Source organism: Osmia lignaria, chromosome 4 (genome assembly GCF_051020975.1).
Source record: "Osmia lignaria lignaria isolate PbOS001 chromosome 4, iyOsmLign1, whole genome shotgun sequence".
NCBI classification, from domain to species: domain Eukaryota; kingdom Metazoa; phylum Arthropoda; class Insecta; order Hymenoptera; family Megachilidae; genus Osmia; species Osmia lignaria.
This window is the reverse complement of record NC_135035.1, coordinates 5,711,161-5,735,444: the sequence shown is the minus strand read 5'-3', so window position 1 is coordinate 5,735,444 and position 24,284 is coordinate 5,711,161. Positions and strand designations below refer to the sequence as shown.

Here is a 24,284-nt window from a genome sequence, read left to right as displayed (position 1 = left end):
GGGTATGTACCCTGACGTGAGTTGCATTGAACTTGTCGCAGTGAAGTTGGCTACAAATTCACTAACACATTCACGCCGCGTCGGTGAGCCAATGGCGAGATCGGTTCACCGACGCTGCGGCGTGAATGTGTTAGTGAATTTGTAGCCAACTTCACTAACGCATTCACGCCGCGTCGGTGAGTGAATGCGTGGCTAACTTCACTGCGACAAGTTCAACGCAACTCAATGAGTCCCATCGAAGTTGTCGCAGTGAAGTTGGCTACACATTCACTAACACATTCACACCGCGTCGTCGGCACCTCGCCCATCGGCTCACCGTCGCGGTGTGAATGTGTTAGCGCGCCAACTTCACTGCGACAACTTCGATGGAACTCAATGTACATGTGCATCTCACCATAGCTAAACAAAAGAACGCAACGTCGAGAGATTTGAGGAGTGGGGCATAAGCCTTGTCTGTTTCATTTCGCGTTGCCTTCCTCTCCTGTAGGTCGTGCTCATTTTACTACTTGCTGCCCATGCCTGGTGTATAGAATACTTTTGTAGACTGACACTTTTGGGCTTCTTTTGTTAAATTTTAAATTCAAGGTTTCTAGAATGAAGACTGGTGTTTATTAGTTTCTCTATTGCGGGAGGTATGTGCTGAGGCAGCGAGTGTCGCGAGTCCCTTGCTTCCGAGTATTGTCAGGTGCTCCGTGGTTTGTGGTTACTTGAACCTTTTGTGCACCTGGTCGGGTGTTTGGTATATATTCTTGTCTGGCGAGTAGGATCGTCACTTTAAAGAATTGTTTTGTACTGTATCAAGGAAAGAAGAAAGAAAAAGAAGGTGTAAACAAGATGGATTTGTTTCCGCCGCTGCAGGAAGTGTTTTATTCCTGGGTAAATGGTCTTGTGGTGGTTTTTTTTTGTTTTTTTTTTTTCTTATGGTGTGTTTTGTTGCAGCGCACGAACAGGACGTATGTGATCTATCGCGGTCACATCAATGTATTATATCGATTGGCCGTGCAACAGTGGCGGGAGGAGTTCCCCCAATACTTGCGAGACTTGTAGGACTGGGACGAAGACCGGCTTCTAAACATTGCGCCGTTCTTTGAATGAAATTTGTGTCGAATGAAATTTTTTTTTATTTTTATTTTGAATAAATCATCTTTTATTTTCCTTTTCACTCTGTATATTGTTATTTAATAAACTTTCCTTCCTATTTTCAATTTGTGTATTGTTATTGAATAACTTTTCCTTTTTATTTTTGAATAAATTTTACTTTTTATTTTGAACTTGTGTATGTTTATTTGTGCGTATTCCCTTGCGTTCCTTCCTGAATTGGGTATATTTAGTTTAATTCTTCTAGCGTGAAGACTGGCATTTGCCTTTTCGTTGTCGGTTCTGGTTCGGGTGGTTTGATTGCAGGTGGTTGTAGTGGGACAGGTGGTGATATCCTCCATTTTAGGCTGTTTGGTTGCTCTATCTTTATTTCATTCAGTTCGATGTCTTTGTTTCTCGTTAGGCGTCTTCGTCTTGGGAGCTTTTTGATGTTCTTGTTATTCTTTAATGTCACCAATAGATATGTAATTGAGCTGAAGGTGGCTCCCAGTAGGTGCAGGGACCATCCGTATAATGTGTGTAGTGTGTATCCTCATATGATTGTGTCGATTATTAGTTTGCAGATGTGAATGATTATAAGGATCATTATTGCTGCTGAACTAATAGAACCTTTGATGAATTTTTCCACGAATTTATTCCAAGTATTTTCTGTTATGTGGGATAGCGTGTTTTCCGTGAAAAGATTGTTTATTAATCCTCCTTGTACATTTTCTTCTGCCCCTCGCTATTGTGTTCAGCAAGGCTGATTTTCCTAGGAGGAACATGATATGTTGGAATTTTGGAGGTCTTCCTGTGAATAAATTCCGCTCGATGCTAATGAATTCATCTCTTTGTACTCCTAGGAAATGTTCGTGTTAGGTTTTAAGATTCCTGGGTTCTGTGCTTTTCTCGGTGTTGGTGTTAATACTATCCAATTGTTGTTCAATTTGTAATACTGTGGAATAATTGTGTTGCATTCTATTTGGGTTCCTGGTTTCATTAGTATGTGCGTTTTAGGTGTTAGAAATCATGTTTGATTCCCAGAGATGACTGGTAACCGAGTGTAGCACTTGTCCGTGTGAAGTAGTTGTACTTCTTTTGGCGTGTATTTTATGATATGTGCCACTTTTCCTGCAATCCTAGCGATGTATCCTGGTTTTTCCATTAGATTGTACGCAAATTCGTCGGTTGAAATAGAGGCTATGGATAGGGAGTTATAGATTGTCTTCCTCTCCAGTTTGCATTTTTCGCTTAAAATATTTAGATATAAGTTCTGTATTTGAGCCCTGAAGTGTTTTTCTACGTATACAAATTTTGAGTTAGTGTATGTGAGCATGTCTAAGTTTAATATTTCTTTTGATGGTTGTGCGTCGTTATCGAATAGTACGTTGTTTTGTGTTCTTTCGTATATGATTAGTTTAGGGTGTTCGGTTTTGTTAGTATTCTATTACAAGTTTTGATGTCTCCTTTCACTGATAGTGTGAATGAGATGTCGGTTGTTTCTATTGTGTACAATGTTTTGCGGTTGTTAGATGCTATTTTTGTTACCGGACTTCGGTATAATACGTCGTATTTGGTTTTAAGACAATCTTCTCTCGGTAATGCTGACCAGAAGGTGTACCCTCCTTCCATGTCGATACAATGTTCGTCCGAAAATTTACAAACTGTTCCCGATGTTAAGTGTAATTTATCGTTATTAAGGCTAACTTGCGCGATGTATTCTATTAGTGTAATTTTTGGTAATTATGGAGATTAGGTTACACCTCACCGATTTTGATAAAATTTAAATATGTTGTAAAACTTAACATTTTGAACAACTTTTTCTACGTATGCCTATGCATCTACGGCGGCGTATGCGTCAGCAACGGACCGCCGCTTATCTACTGTGTTTACAAACACATCGTGGCGGTCGAAAAGCCATAAATATAACGGGTAAATGTTTTAAAACAAATGATGGTTTCGAAACCATACTTACAATTAGTCGGTAGAACAAATTTTCGGGGCGAATAGCAGGCATTGGATTCTTAAAGGCGTGGGCGAGGCCTCACATCTGTCCCATAAAATATAACCTAACCTAACTTAACGTAGTTATCGGAATAGGACGCTCCTGTATGTACATGAGCTCTTTATTGCGTTTCCTACAAGGCTTACTCCTACGGATTTTGTGGAATTTATTTTTAAATTCGCAATTGTGTGAAAGCTGTCGTATTTAAATATCCCGGTATTGTGTATGGATTTACAATTTTCGTGGCTTATGTCGAGAAGATATTCTTGTATCGCGTTTTCTGCTGGTACTAAATGGCTGAACATTCCGCATTGAAAGATTGTGCGTTGGATTTATATTTTACGTTGTATGACGGGGACTGTTCTGAATTCTGCTAATCTGTAGTCGTATCGTTGTGTTGGTAATGCTAACGTCTGCATGGTGGAAGTCGCATTCTCCGGTGTCCAGTAAAGAGTACGTTGACACGATCGGGTTGGTTGCGCCACAATCAAACCCGATTATTGCTTGGCTAATTTTGAATGTGCTGATACAAATTAATAGAATTAACTTCATTGTTGACTTTGTTCCTAGAAAGAAGGTTTATGTTATTTCCTGCGTTGCTCAATGCTTAATTTGTTCGCATGAACTGTTTTTGGCTTTCCTTTATAATCGATTGTTATATTATTGTTATTTCTTATTTTCAATATTTCATATGGTCCTAAATACAAATCTTTTTCTAATTTCCCTGGTTTGGGTTCTTTAAGTAGTCATACTTTATCTCCGATTTTAAATTCTACTGGCTTAACGAATCTATCGTAATATTCTTTTCATTTCATCTTTGAATCTATTAGATTTTCGCGTGCCATACTAGCTATATCTCTCATGTTTTTTATTAAATTTTTCAAGTAGCTGTTAAGTGTGGGTAGTTGTTCTGATTTCTTTAGGGGTTCGGTAGAGGGTAGCCTAGCTGGATAAGCGAAAACCAGTTCATGTGGCGTGAATTTGTGACTGGAATGAATGCTTGTGTTATAATTGAATTGTGCTAGTTCTAGAAATTCATCCCATTCACATTTTTTTATTAAAAAATTTTTTAAGTATTCACAAAGTGTTCTTTCTAATGATCCGTTTGATTGAGGTGAAAAAGATGTTTCGATTTTTGAGAATTTAAATCTTTTTGCAACTTGTTTCATAATTTTACTAGTGAAATTTGTTCCTCTATCTGTGAGTACTATTTTAGGTGAACTAAAAATGCATACAAATTTTTTCACAAAAGCATCCGCGGTTGATACTGCTGTTTGATCTTTTAGAGGGACTGCTATTAGAAATTTCGATAGTTGATCTTGTATGGTTAAAATGTATTTATTATTATTTTTTGTAACGTTAAGTGGACCGGCGATGTCCATCGCGATTTTATCGAAAGTTTTTATTAGTGTGTTCGTTATAACCATTGTTTGTCTAGTTTTAATTCTTTTTAATTTATTTCTTTGGCATTCCTCACACTTTTTTATTCTATTTTGAATGTCTTGTTTTAAGTTTTCATAAAAGAATTTGTCTTTTATTTTATTATATGTTCTATTTACACCTGAATGACCTCCTAGTTTTGTAGAGTGGAATTGGTCGAATATTTTGTCCCTATTTGCAGGTTTTACGTATTCGATACTGTTTAAGCGTACTATTATTTTAATGTCTGTTTTACTGAAAGTGTTTTTTAATATTTCTTCTATTTCGTACCAGTTTATATTTAGTATTTTAATGTCTCTTGAAATGCTGAAGATTTTTATATTTTTCCGTATGAGTAAGTCTTTTAATGTTATTAAATAGTTTTGTTAAGTTTTGTTTTATTATTTCCGATGATGATGCTTTATTTCTATTAATTCAATTTCATTTTCGGACAGGTTGGGGTTTATTTTTATATTTTTAGTTTCCATTAGCTCGTTGGTGTTTTTGTCTAAAGATATGCCTTGTTGAGTAATTATATGTACGATGTTATTGTTTCTAAATTGAATTGAATTTTTCGTGTAAATTATGTTTCTTTGTTCTTGTTTTCCTATATTGTCTTTTTTGTTTTTATCTTTTCCTTCATTGTGCTTAACCGTTCTTCCATTACTGTTGTTATTTGAGGTTGTTTCTTGACCTGGTGGTTCTTGGATCTTTTTCCTTTATCTACCCCTTTTTCCTTTGATTTTGATATGATTGTCGTTTGAAGCTTCTACTTTATCTTTATCAGGAGTCGAATTTTTGCTGATTTTCTTCTTTCCCTGTGCTCTTGTAACAGAAACGTGTAGGTACACTGACAATGAGTTGCATTGAACTTGGCGCAGTGAAGTTGGCCACGCATTCATTCACCGACGCGGCGTGAATGCGTTAGTGAAGTTGGCCACGCATTCATTCGCCGACGCAGCGTGAATGTGTTAGTGAATTTGTAGCCAACTTCACTGCAACAAGTTCAATGCAACTCATTGTCAGGGTACATTGTCCACCGGATTCCTTGATAGTGCATCGGCATTTACGTTTTGCTTACCAGGTTTATAGGCTATATCGTATTCGTACTCTGATAGCTTCAGTCTCCATTTCTGCACTCTAATGTTATTGTCAGCTGTTTTTAGCCAGAGTAATGGTTTATGATCTGTAACTATCATGAATTTATTTCCGTAAATATAATTTCGAAATGTCTTTATTGCGAACATTATTGCTAGAGCTTCTTTTTCATAGGTGTCATACTTAATTTCGGCTTCTTGTAATACTCGTGATGCGTATGCAATTGGTTTATCTTTTCCGATTTCTCCTTGTGATAGTACTGCACGTAGGGCGTATTTAGATGCATCTAAATGATTTGATTGTCAGGCAAGTTTGGTTCCTTGTCTCGAATTGGGCATTCCGTGTCATTGCCATTCCTGTTTTCTTTAATGTTTCCGAAAAGTTTTTCCTGTTCTAATTCGTTTGGCTTTGGTTTAGTTGCTAGTATGGGTTCTGGAAATGTTTCGTTACAGTTTTGTATTAGGTTTGTATCGACATTATTTGCGTGTGTTTCGAGCGGCTTACCGTCGTTTCTTCCTGTGCGCTCTCTCCAGGAAGAATCTTTTGTTCCAGATCTATGATTTTGGTGGTTTTGCCTTCTATAGCATTCTTCGGTTGTATGACTCGTATTTTTGCATAAGTCACAAAATTTCCCAATGCTATTTTCCAAATTTTTGAGTTTCCTACATGAGTCTATTAGATGTCCTGATTCTTTACAGTAGGAACAGATTTCTTTCTTTTGTGCATGTGTTTCGATGTATTTTAGTTTCCTACATTCTTCTATTGTGTGATTTTGAAGTTTGCAATAGTCGCAGAATTTTCATGGTTTGTTCGTGTGTCTTGGGTTGTCTCTATTAGTGTTATTATTTTCAAAGTGGTTATTGCTGTTGAGGTTATCATTGTGTTTGTATTTTCTATGGAAATTGTTGTTGTTATGTTTAAAGTTATGGCTATCTGTGTACGAGTCATTGAGGGTTCCTTAATTCGTAACAGTTTCGTGCCGAGTGACCTAATTGGTTGCAAATTTGGCATTTAACTTGATTATAATGTTGTGTTCTGTTCTGGTTAACTAAGATTTTTACTTCTTCGCATTCTTCTGCGTTATGGCCTTCTTCGTTACAGATTGCACACATAATTAATTGAAAACCGCTGCTTTTCATTATTGGACAGTGTTTTATTGCGTGGCCCAATTTATTGCATAGTTGGCACATAGGTGTTGGACAATTTTTAGCTATGTGATACCTACTATTACAGAGTTCGCAAAGTTCTGTAATTTTTGGAAATTTTGTACAGGTATTTGGGTCGTGACCACTTTCTTTGCATTTCCAACATATTTCATAGTTAATTATAAATAGGCATTCGCTAACTGTATGACCGATTACTTGACAATATTGGCAATGATTTCTTTTTGATCTGTTCATTTTACATGCATCGATGGAATGTCCTTGGGTGTTACAATATTTGCAGATAAGTTCTATTTTATTTTTGACAAGTTTGCAGTTAAACGATACGTGGTTTTTATTTTTGCAATATACACATGCCGCGTTGTTGCAAAATAAAGCTTCGTGATTTGGGTCTTGGCATATTTGACACATATATATTGCTGGGTCGCCTCTCAATATGTTTTGTTTCTTTAACCTTGATTCTAAGTTAATGGCTTCCAGTATAAGGGCGTTTAAATCGTCTTTTTGTTTTAATTCTATTCTGATTTCTTGCTTTAGTCCGTTTCTAAAGCTTTTTACTGCATCGTTTTTAATGATCTTGTCAAAATCCTCTATGGTTTGTTGATTTATACCTGTTTCCATTTCTTTTAGTTCTTTAATTTGAATTACTAGTTCTCGTAGTCTGTTCCCATAGCTGAGTATTGTCTCATCTGGTTTTTGCGTCAGTTCTATTAATTTTGCATATAGGCTGTATATATTTTCGGTAGATGGAAATAGTACCCTTATTGCTTGAATAAAATCATTTATGTTATTTATTGGTGAGTTTATTAGTGCTTTGTATACTTCTCCTTTTAGTTTTATTTTTAAAATGGAAATTAAGCCTGGTTCGTCTACTGGTGCTATCATATTTTTGGCAAGTTTTATTTTTTCTATGTATTCTGTAACTGAAATATTTTTTCCATCGAACTCTGGTACTAAATTTGTTAGGTATTTTAAAGATAATCGAACAGGTTGCATTTGATTTTGTTGAACCATCATTTTATTTCCCGGACTTCCCCAATCGAGTGTTAAACTTCCTTCGTTATTTTCTCCGTCCGGATTTCCTATTAGGCTTGGCTGTTCTGTAATCCCTTCGATTTCTAATAGAGATATGTCGTGTTTGAAACTATTGTTTATTGTTTCGTTTGGTGTGTCGATTTTATTTCTGTTATTTTGGGGACTAACGCGGAGTGGTGTTGATGCGAAAATTATTATCCTGTTAGTATTACTGCCAACTGGCACTTCCGTTATCAGTTTGATTAGTGTTCATTGTTAAATCTTTTATGTTCTTTATTCTGGGTATTGCACCTAACTTTGTATTCGCGTTTGATACCTTGGCTGTAACTTCTGGTGTGAAGTCGAATGTTCTCTGTTCTGTTGGTGAACGAAGTGTTTTACGACTTTGTGAGAAGACTGATGAATAATTACGATTTTCTGATTTTCTTGTGCCCTGCTGTTTGTTAATCCATTTTCGTCCGTAGTATTTTTGTTATCCGTTGGTTAAGATTTTTTATTATTCATTTGAAAGTTTCATTATTTGTAATTATGTAGGGAGTAAGTGAGTTCGTTTTATGTTTAAGCGATTTTTATCTATGCTTTGTAGCAGTATTTCAATTAATTGCTTATGTTGTATATAAAATTGGCTCGAAAGTAAATGACTTGGATATTAATGTTGCAGACAAAGATTTATATTCTGGAGCTAGATTTCTATGTATGAATCTACCCTATATTGCAGGTTGTTAGTAAGTCCTATGTTTCTTAGCATTCGATTCGTATCGGAACCACTGTAACGTTGCGAGGTCCCTCTCTCACTGATCCTCGGCGTCGCTTATGTATTTTAGAATTGTTAGTTAAATAGAGGTTCTCACTTACCTTCCACTTGGCGAGTAGAACTTATCTGCGAATAGAACCTGTTGGGGTGAGTCGTCCAGGTATTGGAACGGTAGGGTAGATGGTTCGAGTGAAGATCACGCAATCCGATCACAAGTATGTTTCTTCACTACTGGTACAGTCTTTCGATTCGTTAGCGTTTTTACAATTGAAGTTTACGGAACCTTGCTCTGTCGAAGTACTGTGCTTCGTAGCAGAGTCATATAGATTTAGACTTATTTAATTAATCGAGGTACCGGAATCTTGCTCTGTCGAAGCACTGAGCATTCGTAGCAGAGTCGTGTAGATTCTTGAGGATCAAACTCGGAACGGTACTTCGCGGATTATATTCGCGGATTTTAGTACTTGTACTTGAATTGAATTTCGAATTGCACGCGGCGTGAATTATTACTTTGAACTGCTAACTACGAACTAACGAACTAACTGCGCTCTCGGATATTATTGTTACTGCACGTTACGAACTAACTGCGAGCGTGTTCGATCGCGTTATTTTATATTGATGAAAAGAATTCGCAACGTTTGATTTGTCAATTCGGGTGAACCACCTTCGTTCGGGTTGTCAGCATTCTCATAGTACGTCGACCCGAATGAACTGCTCACTCAGAATTGCGAAACGATGAATTTGGATGATGAAAAAGGAATTTAAAGAATGCGTCACAGGACGTGACATTGCTAACGATTTTTTATCAAAAAACATAATGCTTGATTTATATTTTTCACCGATTATTCCTCCGAGACGGATGAACCAATCGAAACGAAACCTTTTGCATTTTCTAGAGTATTTCTTCTAATTGGTTCCGCAAAAAGAATATGTTGCATTTTTTCATTCCTAATAACTGTTAACGCTATTTTTCGGTGTTTACGCTGCAAGGAATGTACCGATCGCGATGAAACCTTTCACATTTAGTAGGAGATACTTCTGCGATGATCCCACTTGCAAAAATGTATGGAATTTATTGTTAATAACTATTGTTGTAGCAAGAAACATTCGTTGCTCGATCATGAGACTCAAGAACAAAATGGAATTGCGGTGTAAAACCATGGACTCGTCGGTTTCAATAACGTAATTAACATTGTATATGGCTAACACCATACAAATGCTGAAAATGATCGCAGAAACTGAGAAACGGGATTTTGATATGTATCTCGATGGGATAATTTTAAAACGCAAAAATCCTATGCACATATTTACAAAAATACAATGATGCATTAACGTTCTATAATTTGTTACGTTGAAAAATGTCCATGTTTCGTTTTTATCTTTCATTTTCTTTTCACCGAGTTATGGTACTTGGTTGAACATTTGGAGAATGTTTCTTGAAGTTGTATATAAAGTACCTTCTTCTTGGAGGCTGTATCTTTTACTGGTGAAGAAAGAGTAATAAAGTTAGAATAGTGACATTTAATCATTTTTATGCAAATCTAGCTAAAGCATCAAAAAACGAAAGGAAAATATCATCTACTAATGGAAGAGGGTTTTAGTAGTTCCGTTGAGTCTTCAAAGTGATAGAGCATGCGATACATTGTATCAAAAAATTGTTGGGAATAACAGTTGCATTATCTTGATTAAAATTAATCGATAAAGTTAATACGATGTAAACTATTTTATCGATTCTATCTACCCTTATCTGGTGTTTATATCAACACTAGCTGAGTTACCCGGCTCTGCCCGGGAATTTTAATCAACTATTATTATCCCTACTTCCTTATTCCTATCTCTACTAATATATATAAAATAATTTTTAACAAAAAATACAACCGACTTCGAAATGCACTAAAAAGTATGAAATAATTTCTACTTCATTTATACAAATACCCAACAGCTATTAATAAAACCTATTTACTCGTTAAATCGTATACTAAATACATTTCAACCTTTTCGGAGGCGGCGCAAAATTAAAAACTTTCTTCTACTAGGAAGACCCTAGTTCAGGCGTCAGCAACCTATCAAATCGTTATTGGCATCATCGGGTATTATTAATTTTGCGTCGCCTCCGAAAAGGTTGAAATGTATTTAGTATACGATTTAACGAGTAAATAGGTTTTATTAATAGCTGTTGGGTATTTGTATAAATGAAGTAGAAATTATTTCATACTTTTTAGTGCATTTCGAAGTCGGTTGTATTTTTTGTTAAAAATTATTTTATTTCACACTTTTTAGTGGAACGAGCAGTATTTGTAGGATGCCGTAAGGTGGTTTACCGTTCTTATTGGTTAATTGCAATAACGATAGTTTTCAACGCTAACAAGTTCCATACATTTCTGCAAGTGGGATCATCGCGGAAATATCTCTTATTAAATGCGAAAGGTTTCATCGCGATCGGTACATGCCTTGCAGAGTATACATATGTATATAGAAACAGTAGAGAATCGGCGACTGCATGCTGACTCATACACCGGTAGAGACACGTAGGCATACGTAGAATTCAATGTAGTAGTAACAATAGTTTTTCACGAATATCTCGGAAACTAAAGCTTCCCGTTAATTAAGCATCAGGAAAAAGTTGTTCAGAATCATGCCCCCGACAACATATTAAAAGATCATTGAAATCGTCCAACCTTGAGATTAAAAACTTCATGTATTTTGCAATAATAATGAAAAAATGAAAAATTTTTTTCTAATGGGACCAATCGGAAGACATACCCTACAAGATGCAAAAGGTTTCGTTTCAATTGGTCCATCTATCTCGGAGTAATCGGTGAACACACAAAAAAAACAAACAAAAAAAAAAAAAAAACATACTGATCGAATTGAGTAACCTCCTCCTTTTCGAAGTCGGTTAAAAAGTGAAAGTGTCTGATCGTTTGTTCCTCTTCACGTTTAAATGGCTAAACGGATTTTAATGAAATTTGCACTATTGGACAGCTTATTCTTTCAAGATGGACATAGGCTATGTCATATTGCGATTTGTTATGTTTTTGACTAACAAAGAAGCATTAAAGAATTGGTTTGGTAATACTCGGCATTGCCACTAAGACCCCCTCAGTATGCTACACTCATAAAATATAGGAGTTTTATAGGAAAAATTATTGTAGAGCAGTTTCGTATACTATGTTTTCCGTTTTACTGTCTTGTGCTAGGACAAATAAATTTTCTGCACTTGATACGCGTGAGCAAGCCACATAAAGTTGTCCGTGTGAAAAACATGGTGACTCCAAATGAACATTAGCCACTTTCAATGTTTGCCTCTGTGCTTTATTTATAGTTAGTGCAAAAGCAAGTTTAATTGGAAACTGGAGTCGTTACAGCACTTTCGTAAATTCGCCAACAGTTCATTTTAAATTGAATGTTAAAATTGGAAAAAAATTCAGCTTAAACACACTTTAATACCAACAGAAATACTATTAAATGCAAGCATTTTTTTTTAATGACAAATATTTCTTTGTCATCTAATACGACACGAATAAGAAAACGAATGCCAAAAAAAAACAGAAAACTGATAAATGTATATTATGAGTTACTGATGGGGTTTAGGTTGCAATGCCGAGTATTACCAAACCAATCCTTTAATGCTTCTTTGTTAGTTAAAAACATAACGAATCGCAATATCACAATATGATATAGCCTATGTCCATCTTGAAAGAAGAAGCTGTCCAATAGTGCAAATTTCATAAAAATCTGTTTAGCCGTTTAAACGTGAAGGAAGGACAAACGATCAGCATTTTCACTTTTATGTATATATTTGTAAGGGGTAAGGATAAGGATAAGGATAAGGATTTACCGGGAAGTATTATTAGAAATACTTGAAGGAATATTTTTTGAAATACATATTCATAATTTGAAATATTATTAGAAGATTTGCAATTTTTATTTTCATTATTATTCATTATTATTATCCAGTAGGTAATGTTGGATTGTTACTAATAATAATTCGTCAGGTAGTGAGCAAAAATGAATTGCGTTATGTGTAAGAAACACTGCTTTTAGGGTATCTAAGGGTTTGGGTGATGCAGTCCTGATCTCGTTTCTTTCTTAACACTAGAACTACCGACGCTTGATGTACAGCTATTTTTAAGTTGAAAATAATGTAGAAAATTAAACAGGGGTTATTCCATGCCAAATCGATCACTTTTCGACGTCACTATCGGCGACTCACAAAGTTAATTATCGAGGTTGAACCATTGCCGTTAGCGCAGCGACTCCGATAAATTCAGAACATTTAGATCAAAAACGCGTTTATCGCTTAGTCAGCTATCACTTTGACGCTTTAGTGTGACCAAAATGTTTTTATCTGCACGGTGATTATACGTGACGATTTCTTCCCACAAACTGGCATCCCGTAATCTCGTACCTGATCTCATGGTAACGTATAATGTAACTGCTAGATTCCTTAGCATCGCAATTGTACAATTTATATATAAGCGAAGGAAAAAGTGGCTAAGAAGTGTTACAGGTGTTTGCGCGTGGACACATCAAACGGTGCATTTCACAAGACTGTCGAGAGAATCGATAAGAAACAGACGCGTCACGCAGAATCACGTAACATCGTAAATATTTCATCGTTCACTCTTGCATGGCCTCGCATACTAACGAGTTTAATAAGAATTGGAGCAGTATCAAAAGGTACACGGTGGCGCCTCCCACGAGCTGTAAAAAAGGTTTATTTTAATTTAATTGACCTGAGAGGAATTTAAATTAAAGCTTTTGCCCTCAGCTTTACCTTTTTCACTATGTACTGTACAGGGCAAATTTAGGGCAATCTTACCTCTACAAGAAGCGACACGTTTATATCGATCATTTTCGCTGAAAACGTAGTGTCACAGTGTAGTAATTGCAGCGAGAAAAGCTCCAGCTGCAATTTAATAATATTTATAGACATCTTTTGAAGATTCGATGAATTTGTAGCTTACCTCGCGTTTCACCGACAAATCGGTCGCCTCGCTAAGGACATCGTGAAGAGTAGTGCGGATTTGTTTAGCTTTATTAGTCGCCGTTTCACACGCCCAAATCGTCGTAACAAATTTAAGAAAATTATATATGACAGGAGGAATATAAGGCCAGTACCAAAATAGTAGATTCTTCTGAGCTTTTTCCCCACCGTTGAACCGTACTAACCAAAAGTACAAATTAAAAGTAGTATTAATAAAAGTCTTGACAGTTGTTAGTACGAGTTGCGTGACAAATATCTTGTTCAGTAATTGTAGAATATCGGTGACCTGCAGGTGTTTCCCTTCTAAATTCTTCAATTTCATCAGCAACGAGGGAGTACTCTGTTTGTGGCGCAGAAATGTCTTGGCGACGGGTTTTCGAAATTTATCAAGTTCTTCGTTGATTTTCATGAAGCATGCTTTTAAAACGCACGCCGAGTTAATGTGGAACATGTCCATGATGAAGTTCACCAACACAATGAATAGACCGTAAAAATTTCTCACTGTTACGAACGTGTTTCCACTTTCAACGCAATTGAACACGTGACTTGAGAGAAATAAAAATACAAAAATATCCTTTGAATGAACGAATATCGCCATGTCGTTGAAGTCCTTTGGTGCCAGCATGGAGGACGCCTCCTTGAACTCCTGAAGAAAGCGTAGTATCGTTTTATATTGACCGTACGTTAACGAGATAGTGCTTAGAGCCATGATGAGATACAAATAGCGATGCATTTTTTTTGGTAGAGTAAGGAGTACCATTGGAGTAGTAATATATATATATCCTACGTAAAAGGCCACGATCAGGAACGTGGTCAAAATGATCATTGAATAAATAACACGAATTCTTGAAATGGTATATCCTGAAGAGTCACATTTGAAAGGAAAAACTCCGAATAGATTTCCGATGAAATAGCAAGGGTACATCAGCGAAACGAAATCCGTGGCGTGAAATAGTTTCCACTTCTTGTTCTCCTTTAATTCTGTTATCTTCCAAGCTTCAGACATCGTTCTTTTGCAATTTCGAAAGTTACAGCGGAAAAAATTTGATGTTGCTCACGAAAATTGTCTGTCTGATGGACTAATAGAAAAAAACTTCGTTATAAAAGTGGACAGACTGCTTATGTTTTCAATAAACTCGAGATACTGATGTTTAATCATCGATGTAGAACGCTTAAACGAGTCTCTTGATATTAGAAAATTGTATGATATTAAAAAACAAATTGCAATACGACAATGCATCACGCGAATAAATAATTTGTTGCATAGTTTGCTTTTAGCATGATTAAAAGTGATGGGGTAAGTTTATAAATTTATTCCAGGCCCTTCTTCAATCGACCATAATTGTTTCTTCAACATTCAATTAAAAATCATTACATTATAGCTTCTTCTCAACAAGGTGTTGCAAGCAGAAATTGTACCAATAGTACTACATACGTGGTAATAGAGCACACTATCTGCAAAAAAAAATGAAAAAATTAAATGTTAAATTCGAATTGCAAATTAAATGAATTTACCTTTGTCAAAATGGTTGCGTCCATCGGGAGACCTATCGCCGAGAAGAGGATAATTCCAACTACGGGGGTGTAAATTAATAAATTCATCTATTCATAATTTTTCCACCATTTCACCTTACCTCGATCGTCGTCTGTTTGTTAAAAGTATTCACGATTCGGTGAACATTAAAAGCAATCTTTTGTGTTTGGTTCATATAGTCGTCTCGCTGGTCCAAACAATCAAAATCAAATAGGAAGTATAATACATAATATACAGATATTATGTCAATAATTGTGTAAATATTTATTTAATGAAATAATAATAATACAGTTTTTACTCGCATTAAAACTTGTACCTTAAACTCTCTTGTGATTACACATCCATTCTTGCCAATTTAGTCACTTTTGCTGAGTAACTCTCATCTATGCATTTCACATTCGCAATCAATTAAAAAAACAAATTTCACACTAATATAGTAACATATAGTAACTTTATATAGTAACATAAATAAGTTATAAGACTTTTATATCAACATGTAATATACAATAACTTTTTTTTAGCAATATCCTAAACCTTCTGTCTAATTTTAGTTAAAATTTGTCATATTTAATTCTTCTTCAAAATATTTTTGAACAAGAGTTTTTAATTTTCAAATTGTTTCAGTGGATCCATTTAAGTGGAATTCCCTGTATAAATGCATAGTCAGTTGAGCTTACGTTTACGTTTTCATTATTAGTCAGCGAAATAAGAAGATAAGGAGGCAATGACTTCACGCTTATACCAGTAAGTAGACTTATCTTTATCAGTGATGCTTACTTCTTCTTAATTTAAAGCGTAGATATTTATTATCAGTGCGTTATTGAGATTGTATTTGAGGAAACATTATCTTTATAATTGTTCTAAGAAATATTTTTCTTACAACCAGTATTTTGTTAAGGGCACAGACTCCTTCGAGGCCTCCTCCGAATCGATGTTAGCGCCATTGGAAAGAATCGGGCAATCGTGAAAACACATAATTGAGAAATTCGACATTTGACGGTGTGACATCTAACGTCATTATGCAGAATAAGAAACGAAAGTGAGGTGGCATAGTTGCCAAATCACATCATTTGAGAGTTCTATCGCGGTGTTGCCGCATCTGTGTGTGACGGACATAGAAACGGACAGCGCGAGAAAAAGAGAAGGAGTATCATAAATGAAACAACGTAGGGCCGATCGGCGGAAATATAGTCACACGCTACGACAGATTCGATGAGACTCTGTAATTAACGTACGCGACTATAAAACTTATAGGAATAAAAACTAGATGGCATTAATAATTTCAGGAAAGGAATAAAAAATAAAGATATGTAAATTGATCTATAAAATACAATATTTATTGATTTAAATATAATCAATAATGCCTATATGTATAAACAATGCCTCTACATGGAGAACTATTTTCAAACATTTAATTTATTTCTAAACTAAAAAATTGTACACTATTGCGTATTTCAGTTATACAGATTCACGTATTCACGATTTAACTTCACACTTTACTTATTTTCAAAATAATACTCCTTATTGGAGCAAACACTCGGGACGTCGGATGCTGAACGTATGGAATTAGTGTCTCATCACAAACGTCGATTTTGAAATTTTTCAGCATTTGTATTAATCCAATTTTAGTCTGGTAAACTGCGAAACGTGCACCTAAAACAGTAATTAAAAACATTCATTCATGCAAACAAAAATATAATATAAAATATAACCTAACATAATATTAAATAAAATATAAAATGTAAATGTATATCGCTATATAACTGTATAAAGAACATTTTAAAAAAAAATTATGAGAAAATATTACTTCATCGCCTCAAAATCTCTGATGTATGAAATCACTAAAATGTTGCCTTACATCGGCAAAACTCACAATCAGTGACACTTATCGTCAGCACATAGTGCGCCGGGCACGGGCGCCCGTTGATACCCCTATTTGCACGCGTGCATTGCTACGGGCTCGAGGTTACGTTTTCGTTTCGGGCAAGTCGTTGGTGAGGTACTTCCTATTTTCAAAGTTTTTCGATGTTACGTAACTGAATACCTTTCACTTATTAATCTGATTTATCCACTCTCATGTACCCACATCAAAGCATTGCGTATAGGACAAGGAACGCACAAGATTTTCATGTAAATTTTATGGCGGCACGTGGTATCGTCTGTCCTTCATAACACGTATTTGTAGAACCATCAGTGCAATGATGCCACCCACATTCTGCGCCCGTGACAAGTCCGACTGTACTCAGATGCCCGTACGGGCAACCTGTCTGAGCGTGCCTGACATACAGGCTGATTCTCTCGTTGCACGAAACGAAAGAAGTAGCGCCGAGGTCTTTTCTTGGAGGCATGTGTGCTGAGTCTAAGTAGCCGGGATGACTACTGTACGTCTACGACAGGCCTGTCCAAGTAGGGGAATCCACTCCTGGAACACATGTTTTGGGTCCCCTTCCAACGCTGCTCCTTCAAGTAAGATGGGACGATTCCGACTACCAAAGACGGTAGGAAAGACGGAGAGATGGTAGTCGGAACCGTCCCACCTTACTTGAAGGAGCAGCGTTGGAAGGGGACCAAAAACATGTGTTCCAGGAGTAATTTCTCCTACTTGGACAGGCCTGGTCTACGAGAAGATGGCATGCGAAATGGCAGAGAGGTAACGGGGGATCCTCGTTTGCTCTACCTGACCCCACTCCTAACGAAAATACTTGTGATGCGAAGTAGGGGTATCGAGTAGTGGGGCATACGTCCCTACAAATTTTAGCCATGCCATTTTCTCGTGGACGAAGAGTATATGGATATATGCGTGTGAAACGAAAATGGGCTTATGGTGCCCTAGCATTTTCTTTGTTTCGTACAGCGAGAGAATTGCTGTCCGCGCACCAAAAGAAGACCGAGTTCACTCAAGCTAAAAAGTTACAGGGGTGAGGGGAATCGTGCGTTCACACCGCCTAATTCTTTTCTGATAGGTCTACCGCAGGCCTGTCCAAGTAGGGGAATCCACTCCTGGAACACATGTTTTGGGTCCCCTTCCAACGCTGCTCCTTCAAGTAAGATGGGACGGTTCCGACTACCGTCTCTCCGTCTTTCCTAGCGGCGGTACTGTCTCCTCGGAGAGATGGTAGTCGGAACCGTCCCATCTTACTTGAAGGAGCAGCGTTGGAAGGGGACCCAAAACATGTGTTCCAGGAGTAAATTCCCCTACTTGGACAGGCCTGGTCTACTGTATGACGAAATACACGAGCGAAATAAAGTACGACAGAATGAGACACAGTGATATTCGATATCCCTATCTTACTTTCTCGCATTTAGTTTCGTCCGTGTATTTCTTTACGCAGCGTACCTATTATGTAGAAAAGAATCGGGCGGTGCGAATGCACGATTCCCCTTGCCCCTGTGACTTTTTAGCTTGAGAGAGCTCGGCTTTCTTTTGGTGCGTGGACAGTATCTTTATCTTTAGCTGTTTGATTATCGTGCTGTCCTTGTTTCTCCAAGGGAAGAGCATGCAGGAGAGACAAGGACAGTTTGAAGTTTCTTCGTTTCCTCGCATGAGGTCTCCAAGATCAATTCGAACATGGACCGTCACTTCTGTTGATCCTTGAGCGTAACTTCTAGCCCCTATTTTATTTTAGAATGTATGTTTAATTGAAATTACCAATGCAATTTCTTGGTCCATCGCCGAAAGGCAGGAAAGCCATAGGGTGTCGCGCAGCTACTGCATCCTCGTTAAATCTTTCAGGATCGTAAACCTCGGGATCTGGATAGATGTTAGGATCTTTGTGAATGGCGTACACTGGAATGAGCACAGCAGTATCCTTAGGAATGGATACTTTCGTACCACTGAAGGTATAGTTGTTGATGCTTTTTCTTCTTAGAAGCAGACCTGGTGGATACTTCCTAAGTGTTTCTGTTAAAAGAAAAGTTACTTGAATGAAATACAGTGGTACCTCGGTATACGACCTTAATCCGTTCCTGAAGTTTGGACTTATACCGAATAGGACGTATACCAAACCAATCTTTCCCTTACTTGTATGATCAGTCAGTTAATAATACATCAACTCCGAATATAATTAATTATTATTAATTTAATTTTTCGTCTGAGATAATTATTTAAAAATGATGTAAAATTCACAAAATACACAAAAAATGTATATCGTATACCGAGCAAAATTTGTCACATCCAAACAGGACGTATTCCGAATTGGGCATATTGCAAAGCAGACGAATACCGAGGTATCACTGTAAATACCACACGAATGTGTACATACACTGACAATGAGTCTCATCGAATCCCTCGCGGCGAGTAACTGTAACACGTATGTATTCACGCCTATCGGCCCTCAAGCGCGAGCATATGTTAGAATCACACGCAGAGATAGATTTGGTGAGACCCAGTGTACAAATTCCAATTAAACTTTAGATTTAGAAGAATTGCGTGGGTAGACAGTTGAGCACCACACCGCACTGCACCGAGCCGAATAGAAGAAGCTCTTTCCGTATTGCTAATTCCAAAGATTTTCCGCTCCTATAGTTCCATAATCAGCAATATACCCAGAGTTTACTGTACATGTAACGTGTTCAAAAGGTAAGATACCTTTAAATACTTTGTCCAAGTAACTCATTCCTTTCACGTCGTCGTACGTCCAGTTTCCTTTATTTTTGGCATAAAATTCATTTATTTCTTGTCGTAGTTTGTCCTGTATATTATGATTCAAAGCCATTTCATACAGAGCATGTCCAATTGTAGTTGAAGAAGTTTCAAAGCCAGCTGCGAAGAAAACGAAAGCTTGCGCGGCGAGTAGAGTGTCCGTTAACTCTACAAAGATTTATGAGTGTTATTAAACAAATTACTAAATTATCCATTGTAATCTAATACTAATACATTGATTGCCCTGATGATTAAATACGAATTGTTGATAAAGCGAGAAAATTTGCAACAGCGCTATATTTTTGCTGCTAACTATATCCTACTTCAGACGTAGCTAAACCGTAGGTCATGAGCCATTTTTCTCCAGCCTCCACTGAACCGTAGGAGAAGACTCCCGACCATATCTACTACAGAGTGATTCTCTTGCCACCCAAACCAAAGGTGATACCGACTGCTAGTTTTTTTTTCACATGTACAGACCCACACAAGCAATTGCTCTGCTTATTGTTAGACCTTAGGAATGGAGGACTGTACTGTGCAGAGATGAGATCTTGCGAAGGCTAAGGAGTGCCTCCTTGGTCTGGCCCGCCTAGTCCCAACGGTGTCACGCACCCACACCATTTGACTTTGAGGCGTGCAAGTGGCGTGCTTAATATGTGTGAGTGTTTCGACCAATAACGCGTGACGGTCTAGAATGCGTGTGCATTAGGCGACCAATCATACCCACATTCCTTAGCCTCCGCAACATCTTATCTCTGCACAGTACCTACCCCTGCTGACCTGACGTTCAGTTGTCGGTGCTGGGCAGATTGCAGGTTACAGGCGCTTTTTACTCGAATTTTTAAACGTTAATTCCTGAAAAACAAAGTCGCAAACGCTATTTCGTCATTTTTGATTTTCGTCTTATTTTGATCCCTAGAATCACCCATTAAAAAATCACCCACCTGTTTTCGAACACCTTGTATATTATAACCTAACCTAACCTAAGTAAACTAGTTATTTCATACAATACCGGATTATACGCTTTAACTGTGTTCCGCAAAAAGTTTGTAAAATTGTAAATGTTCCGTGATTTTGAAAGGTTAAGAACTTCGGGCTTAGACACTGGATGGACATGTCTCTACTACGATACACCGCTATGTGGGTGCGTACTATCCACCGATTACAAGAAGACTCGCGGGACGGCACAGGTGCAAGAGGTACTACCTACACATTGACTGACCCCGAAGTTTTACACAAGCCTACTTACTGTCTACCAATCACAAGGAGTCCCATGAGAACAACGCGATCTGATTTGTCGTGGTCCACCTCAGCTCATACATACTTCCAGTCGTGACGTATGATTGGTTGAAATAGGCCCGTGTAAAACTAGGGAACCAGTCGAAGTGTACGTAGTACCCCCTCTTTCCCCTATGGCGTCCTGCGAGACTTATTGTGATCGGAGGACAGTAAGTGTTTACATATGAATAGAACATTATTCTTAAGTGGCAACCGACATCGCTTTTAGTTTCCATAGAGAAAGAATCACGCTGTATCTGCTTATGCTGACTTACTTATGTTGTAGGGGCACCCGTCGACTGATGGTAGGAAAATAGAGTATCTAACAGTGGTGACCGTTGAGACGCTGGCGGGGAAGACTTTGACTATGTCTGCCCTACTTTATGTACCCCATTGTAGTATAATTATTTAAATTTAAATATAAGCACTTACCGATGTTCTCCAATTTATGTGGATTGTCCTTCAAGTCTATTAGTAAATTTATAAAATCCGGCCTGACAATATTATGCTCTTTTCTATACTTAATCGTTTCTGAGACGATCGTCGTTAAAAATTTAGTCATTTCAGTATGCGGTAGTACAAAGCCAAGTGTATTATACAACTCTGGCATAGCTTCTTTAAAACTACCTTTTAACATCGTCGCAAGGTTGCTCTTAAAAATCTGTTTTCCCATTCGTCGAAATTCACTTTCTTCATCTGATAACGCGTTCATACTAATTCCGAAAGCGCAGCTTCCTATCACATCAGTTGTAAATCTTGCTGCTATTTCGCGACAATCCAAAAGTCCATCTTTTTCAACTATCTTTTCTAAACACTCTTTAAGTTGATTGGAGCATTCGAGTATTAGAGGGAACATATCCTTGATTTTTCCAGATGTGAATACTGGTGAGAGCCTTGTTCTCAATGGTCGCCATCTTTCTGTTTCTAAGTTGAAAAGATGTGCAGATAAGGGTTCGGTCTGTAAATATAGTTTATTGTGTTGACAGGCGCACTGTTGTTTTCTTGATATCATTAACGATAAGTGTATAGTTCGTCCAACGAGACGAGTCAGTAAATGTATACAAATTCTCGGGCGGTATATCGATCCTTGTGTACTACAAAATAAAAAACTACTACTTTTAGAACAATAATAATAGGTGTAAAGTCATCTCCCAAAATCACGACAAATAATTTTTGCTATGATCAAATTAATTATGCAAAGTAATTATGTAAATTACTCCTGGTTTTCCAAGTAAGGGCCCACGGCAAAAGACCGCCGAAAATTAGCCCTGAGCTCGATACTTGGCAGCCAATAGAAAGAGCCGCTAACATCCAGCGTATGAAGCGCATCCAGCTGTTTTGTTTACATTTACTGACTCGTCTCGTTGGACGGACTATAGAATCGCGCAATATCGCGTGTTCTATTAATAATTATTTGAGTAAGGAGACGTTTGGTAAATATACACTGTATTGTAAAGTTTATAGCCGGTAGTCTAGTATTAATTGATACACACACTATTAATTTTCTTCTATTTTATACCATTAGAAATACAGTAGCTTTCAGAAATACCTATACTAACTCAATATTTAAATGTTTTGATTTCTTAATGTAAAATTATTTTACGCTTCGGAACCTTGGAAATTTAGAATTTCGGAATTTTAGAACTTTGAAATTTTCGAAATTTCGGAAATTTAGAATTATGAAATTTTACCATTTTGGAATCTCGCCATTTTAGAATTTAGAATTCTTGGAAATTTGAATTTTTACCATTTTAGAATTTCGGAATTTTAGCATCTTAAAATTTTGAAATTTTGGATTTTAAAAATTTTGGAACATAGTTACACCAATATCCAGACGGGATTTATTTTTACTGACTTCACTAAAATCATTCAATTTTTATAAGGGTGGTATACTTGCAAAACGTATTGTATATTTTTTCCTAGTAGCATAGAACACTCTGTATAGGTACCCTTTCGAATATGAGAGTTGCTCGATTGCTGAACGTCGAAAAGTCCTTAATTAAGACATCCTTAATACGATCCAGATCAATCAATACAAGATGGGGTGATCTTCTAACAAATATTCCAACCATAGGTTCATTTTTGTACTCGTTATAAAGTTTCATTGTATAAGTTCCTAATGCGCATTTTCCCATGATGATGTCTTTGATATTGCCAAATACAGGAACTGGCTGCGGTCCATTCACGCCACGATCCTTCCAGAAGTCAAAGGTCAACGTAAAATAGTAATATAAAGCCAGAAACACTACGGCAAACGCACTTAACAGTTGAAAATAATCAGCCATGTTGAATCGGAGTTAGCGCAGCAGTCGACAAGTTTCAACTCAAAGGCGACGGCATACTAAAATCTACTAGTTACTAGAATCTACGCTGTTTTCTAATCGCACATGACGAGCGTCTTATGAAATGTTCATTTCATTGCGTGTACATACACGCACGTCAGTTTTATTTGCACACTGATTTTGAGTCATCTCTTCTCGTAATTTTTTTTCCAAATAAATGAGTTGGCTTCATCAGTTTCTGAAGGTGACTTAGTATTTCTTATTAAGTCGTTTTCAGTATAGAGCATAGGTATTTGCACAAAATATTATTATATTCTTAACGGACCTACAGTTAAATGATCATACTTACTTTTTTGGTTTTTTGGAGATATGAGATATTTATTTTTTGTTAGAAAGGTTACAGATTGAATAAATGGGTAAACAACCAATTAGAATGTTTTTAACACGTTGATTGCCGTGGGGGTCACCGGTGACCGGCATCGCAAATTACACGCACTCCAATAATTAAACGAAAACGATAGAAAAATATTATTTTCAATAGTATTGTTATTATACTAATAATGTAAAGTATCAAATTAAAAGCTTGACATTTGAAATTTGAAAATTAATTATTCCTATTCTTAATAATTAGAGCTTTAATACGTCTCGTAACAAATGCCCATTTTCACTGTGGCTGTCAACATGTTAATACAAAATATAAACGATACGCGAATGTACAAGATGTGATAATGATGAATGTAATAAATGTAATATCAATCTGATGTTGTATGATTGTCAAATATCTGAATTGCGAATCGTATTTCCATGGATTTCCTATATTTGTTTTATGCTCCACTCTGTGCTTTTTGTAAAGGTAGTAGTAATATTAATTATTATTTTACTTGCTTAGGTTATTGTTATTATTAATTATTATTATTCGTTTATTTGCTTGGGAATTTTTAATATGATTACACTGTTGTCGAATTAGCCGAAAAATAGCAACGTCGTGGTTGCGGTCTTATATTAAT

The 24,284-nt window shown here is 36.7% G+C and overlaps 3 protein-coding genes across 4 annotated transcripts; all 3 read right to left on the bottom strand.

Moving 5' to 3' along the window:
* Nucleotides 1–235: 235 nt before the first annotated feature.
* LOC143305279 (uncharacterized) lies at nt 236–5,885 on the bottom strand. Its single transcript, XM_076688150.1, is given in 5 exon segments — nt 236–1,630; nt 1,743–1,873; nt 1,876–1,936; nt 5,572–5,693; nt 5,783–5,885. Coding segments are annotated over 5 exon segments (720 nt in total). The 3' UTR covers nt 236–1,327.
* A 6,328-nt stretch (nt 5,886–12,213) lies between these two features.
* Nucleotides 12,214–15,277, bottom strand: LOC117603539 (uncharacterized). The gene is made up of 5 exons (XM_076688149.1): nt 15,176–15,277; nt 15,057–15,115; nt 13,522–14,996; nt 13,377–13,463; nt 12,214–13,258 (listed from the first exon to the last, which is right to left on the bottom strand). Exons 3-5 carry the CDS (start codon nt 14,545–14,547, stop codon nt 13,175–13,177), a joined length of 1,197 nt encoding a protein of 398 aa, XP_076544264.1. The 5' UTR covers nt 14,548–14,996; nt 15,057–15,115; nt 15,176–15,277; the 3' UTR covers nt 12,214–13,174.
* A 1,141-nt stretch (nt 15,278–16,418) lies between these two features.
* LOC117603538 (cytochrome P450 6A1-like) lies at nt 16,419–23,356 on the bottom strand. 2 transcript variants are annotated; one of them, XM_034322806.2, is made up of 5 exons: nt 22,945–23,356; nt 21,623–21,953; nt 19,664–19,885; nt 18,725–18,976; nt 16,419–16,728 (listed from the first exon to the last, which is right to left on the bottom strand). In XM_034322806.2, the coding sequence occupies exons 1-5, from the start codon at nt 23,278–23,280 to the stop codon at nt 16,565–16,567; spliced, it is 1,305 nt and encodes a 434-aa protein (XP_034178697.2). In that variant the 5' UTR covers nt 23,281–23,356; the 3' UTR covers nt 16,419–16,564. The 2 variants fall into 2 exon arrangements, with proteins under 2 accessions (XP_034178697.2, XP_034178696.2); XM_034322805.2 differs by having other exon boundaries at nt 16,420–16,728; nt 21,428–21,953; nt 22,945–23,354.
* Nucleotides 23,357–24,284: the final 928 nt, after the last annotated feature.

Excerpts from the sequence above, each read along its gene's own strand:
- LOC117603539 (XM_076688149.1), bottom strand. The coding sequence starts at position 14,547 with ATGTCTGAAGCTTGGAAGATAACAGAATTAAAGGAGAACAAGAAGTGG. Across the intron at positions 13,464-13,521 it reads ATTTGTCGGTGAAACGCGAG|CTGGAGCTTTTCTCGCTGCA; the intron begins GTAAGCTACAAA and ends ATTAAATTGCAG. Across the intron at positions 13,259-13,376 it reads ACGTGTCGCTTCTTGTAGAG|CTCGTGGGAGGCGCCACCGT; the intron begins GTAAGATTGCCC and ends CCTTTTTTACAG.
- LOC117603538 (XM_034322805.2), bottom strand. The coding sequence starts at position 23,280 with ATGGCTGATTATTTTCAACTGTTAAGTGCGTTTGCCGTAGTGTTTCTG. Across the intron at positions 21,954-22,944 it reads CAACTCTCATATTCGAAAGG|ACCGAACCCTTATCTGCACA; the intron begins GTACCTATACAG and ends CTATATTTACAG. Across the intron at positions 18,977-19,663 it reads CTTGGACAAAGTATTTAAAG|AAACACTTAGGAAGTATCCA; the intron begins GTATCTTACCTT and ends TTCTTTTAACAG.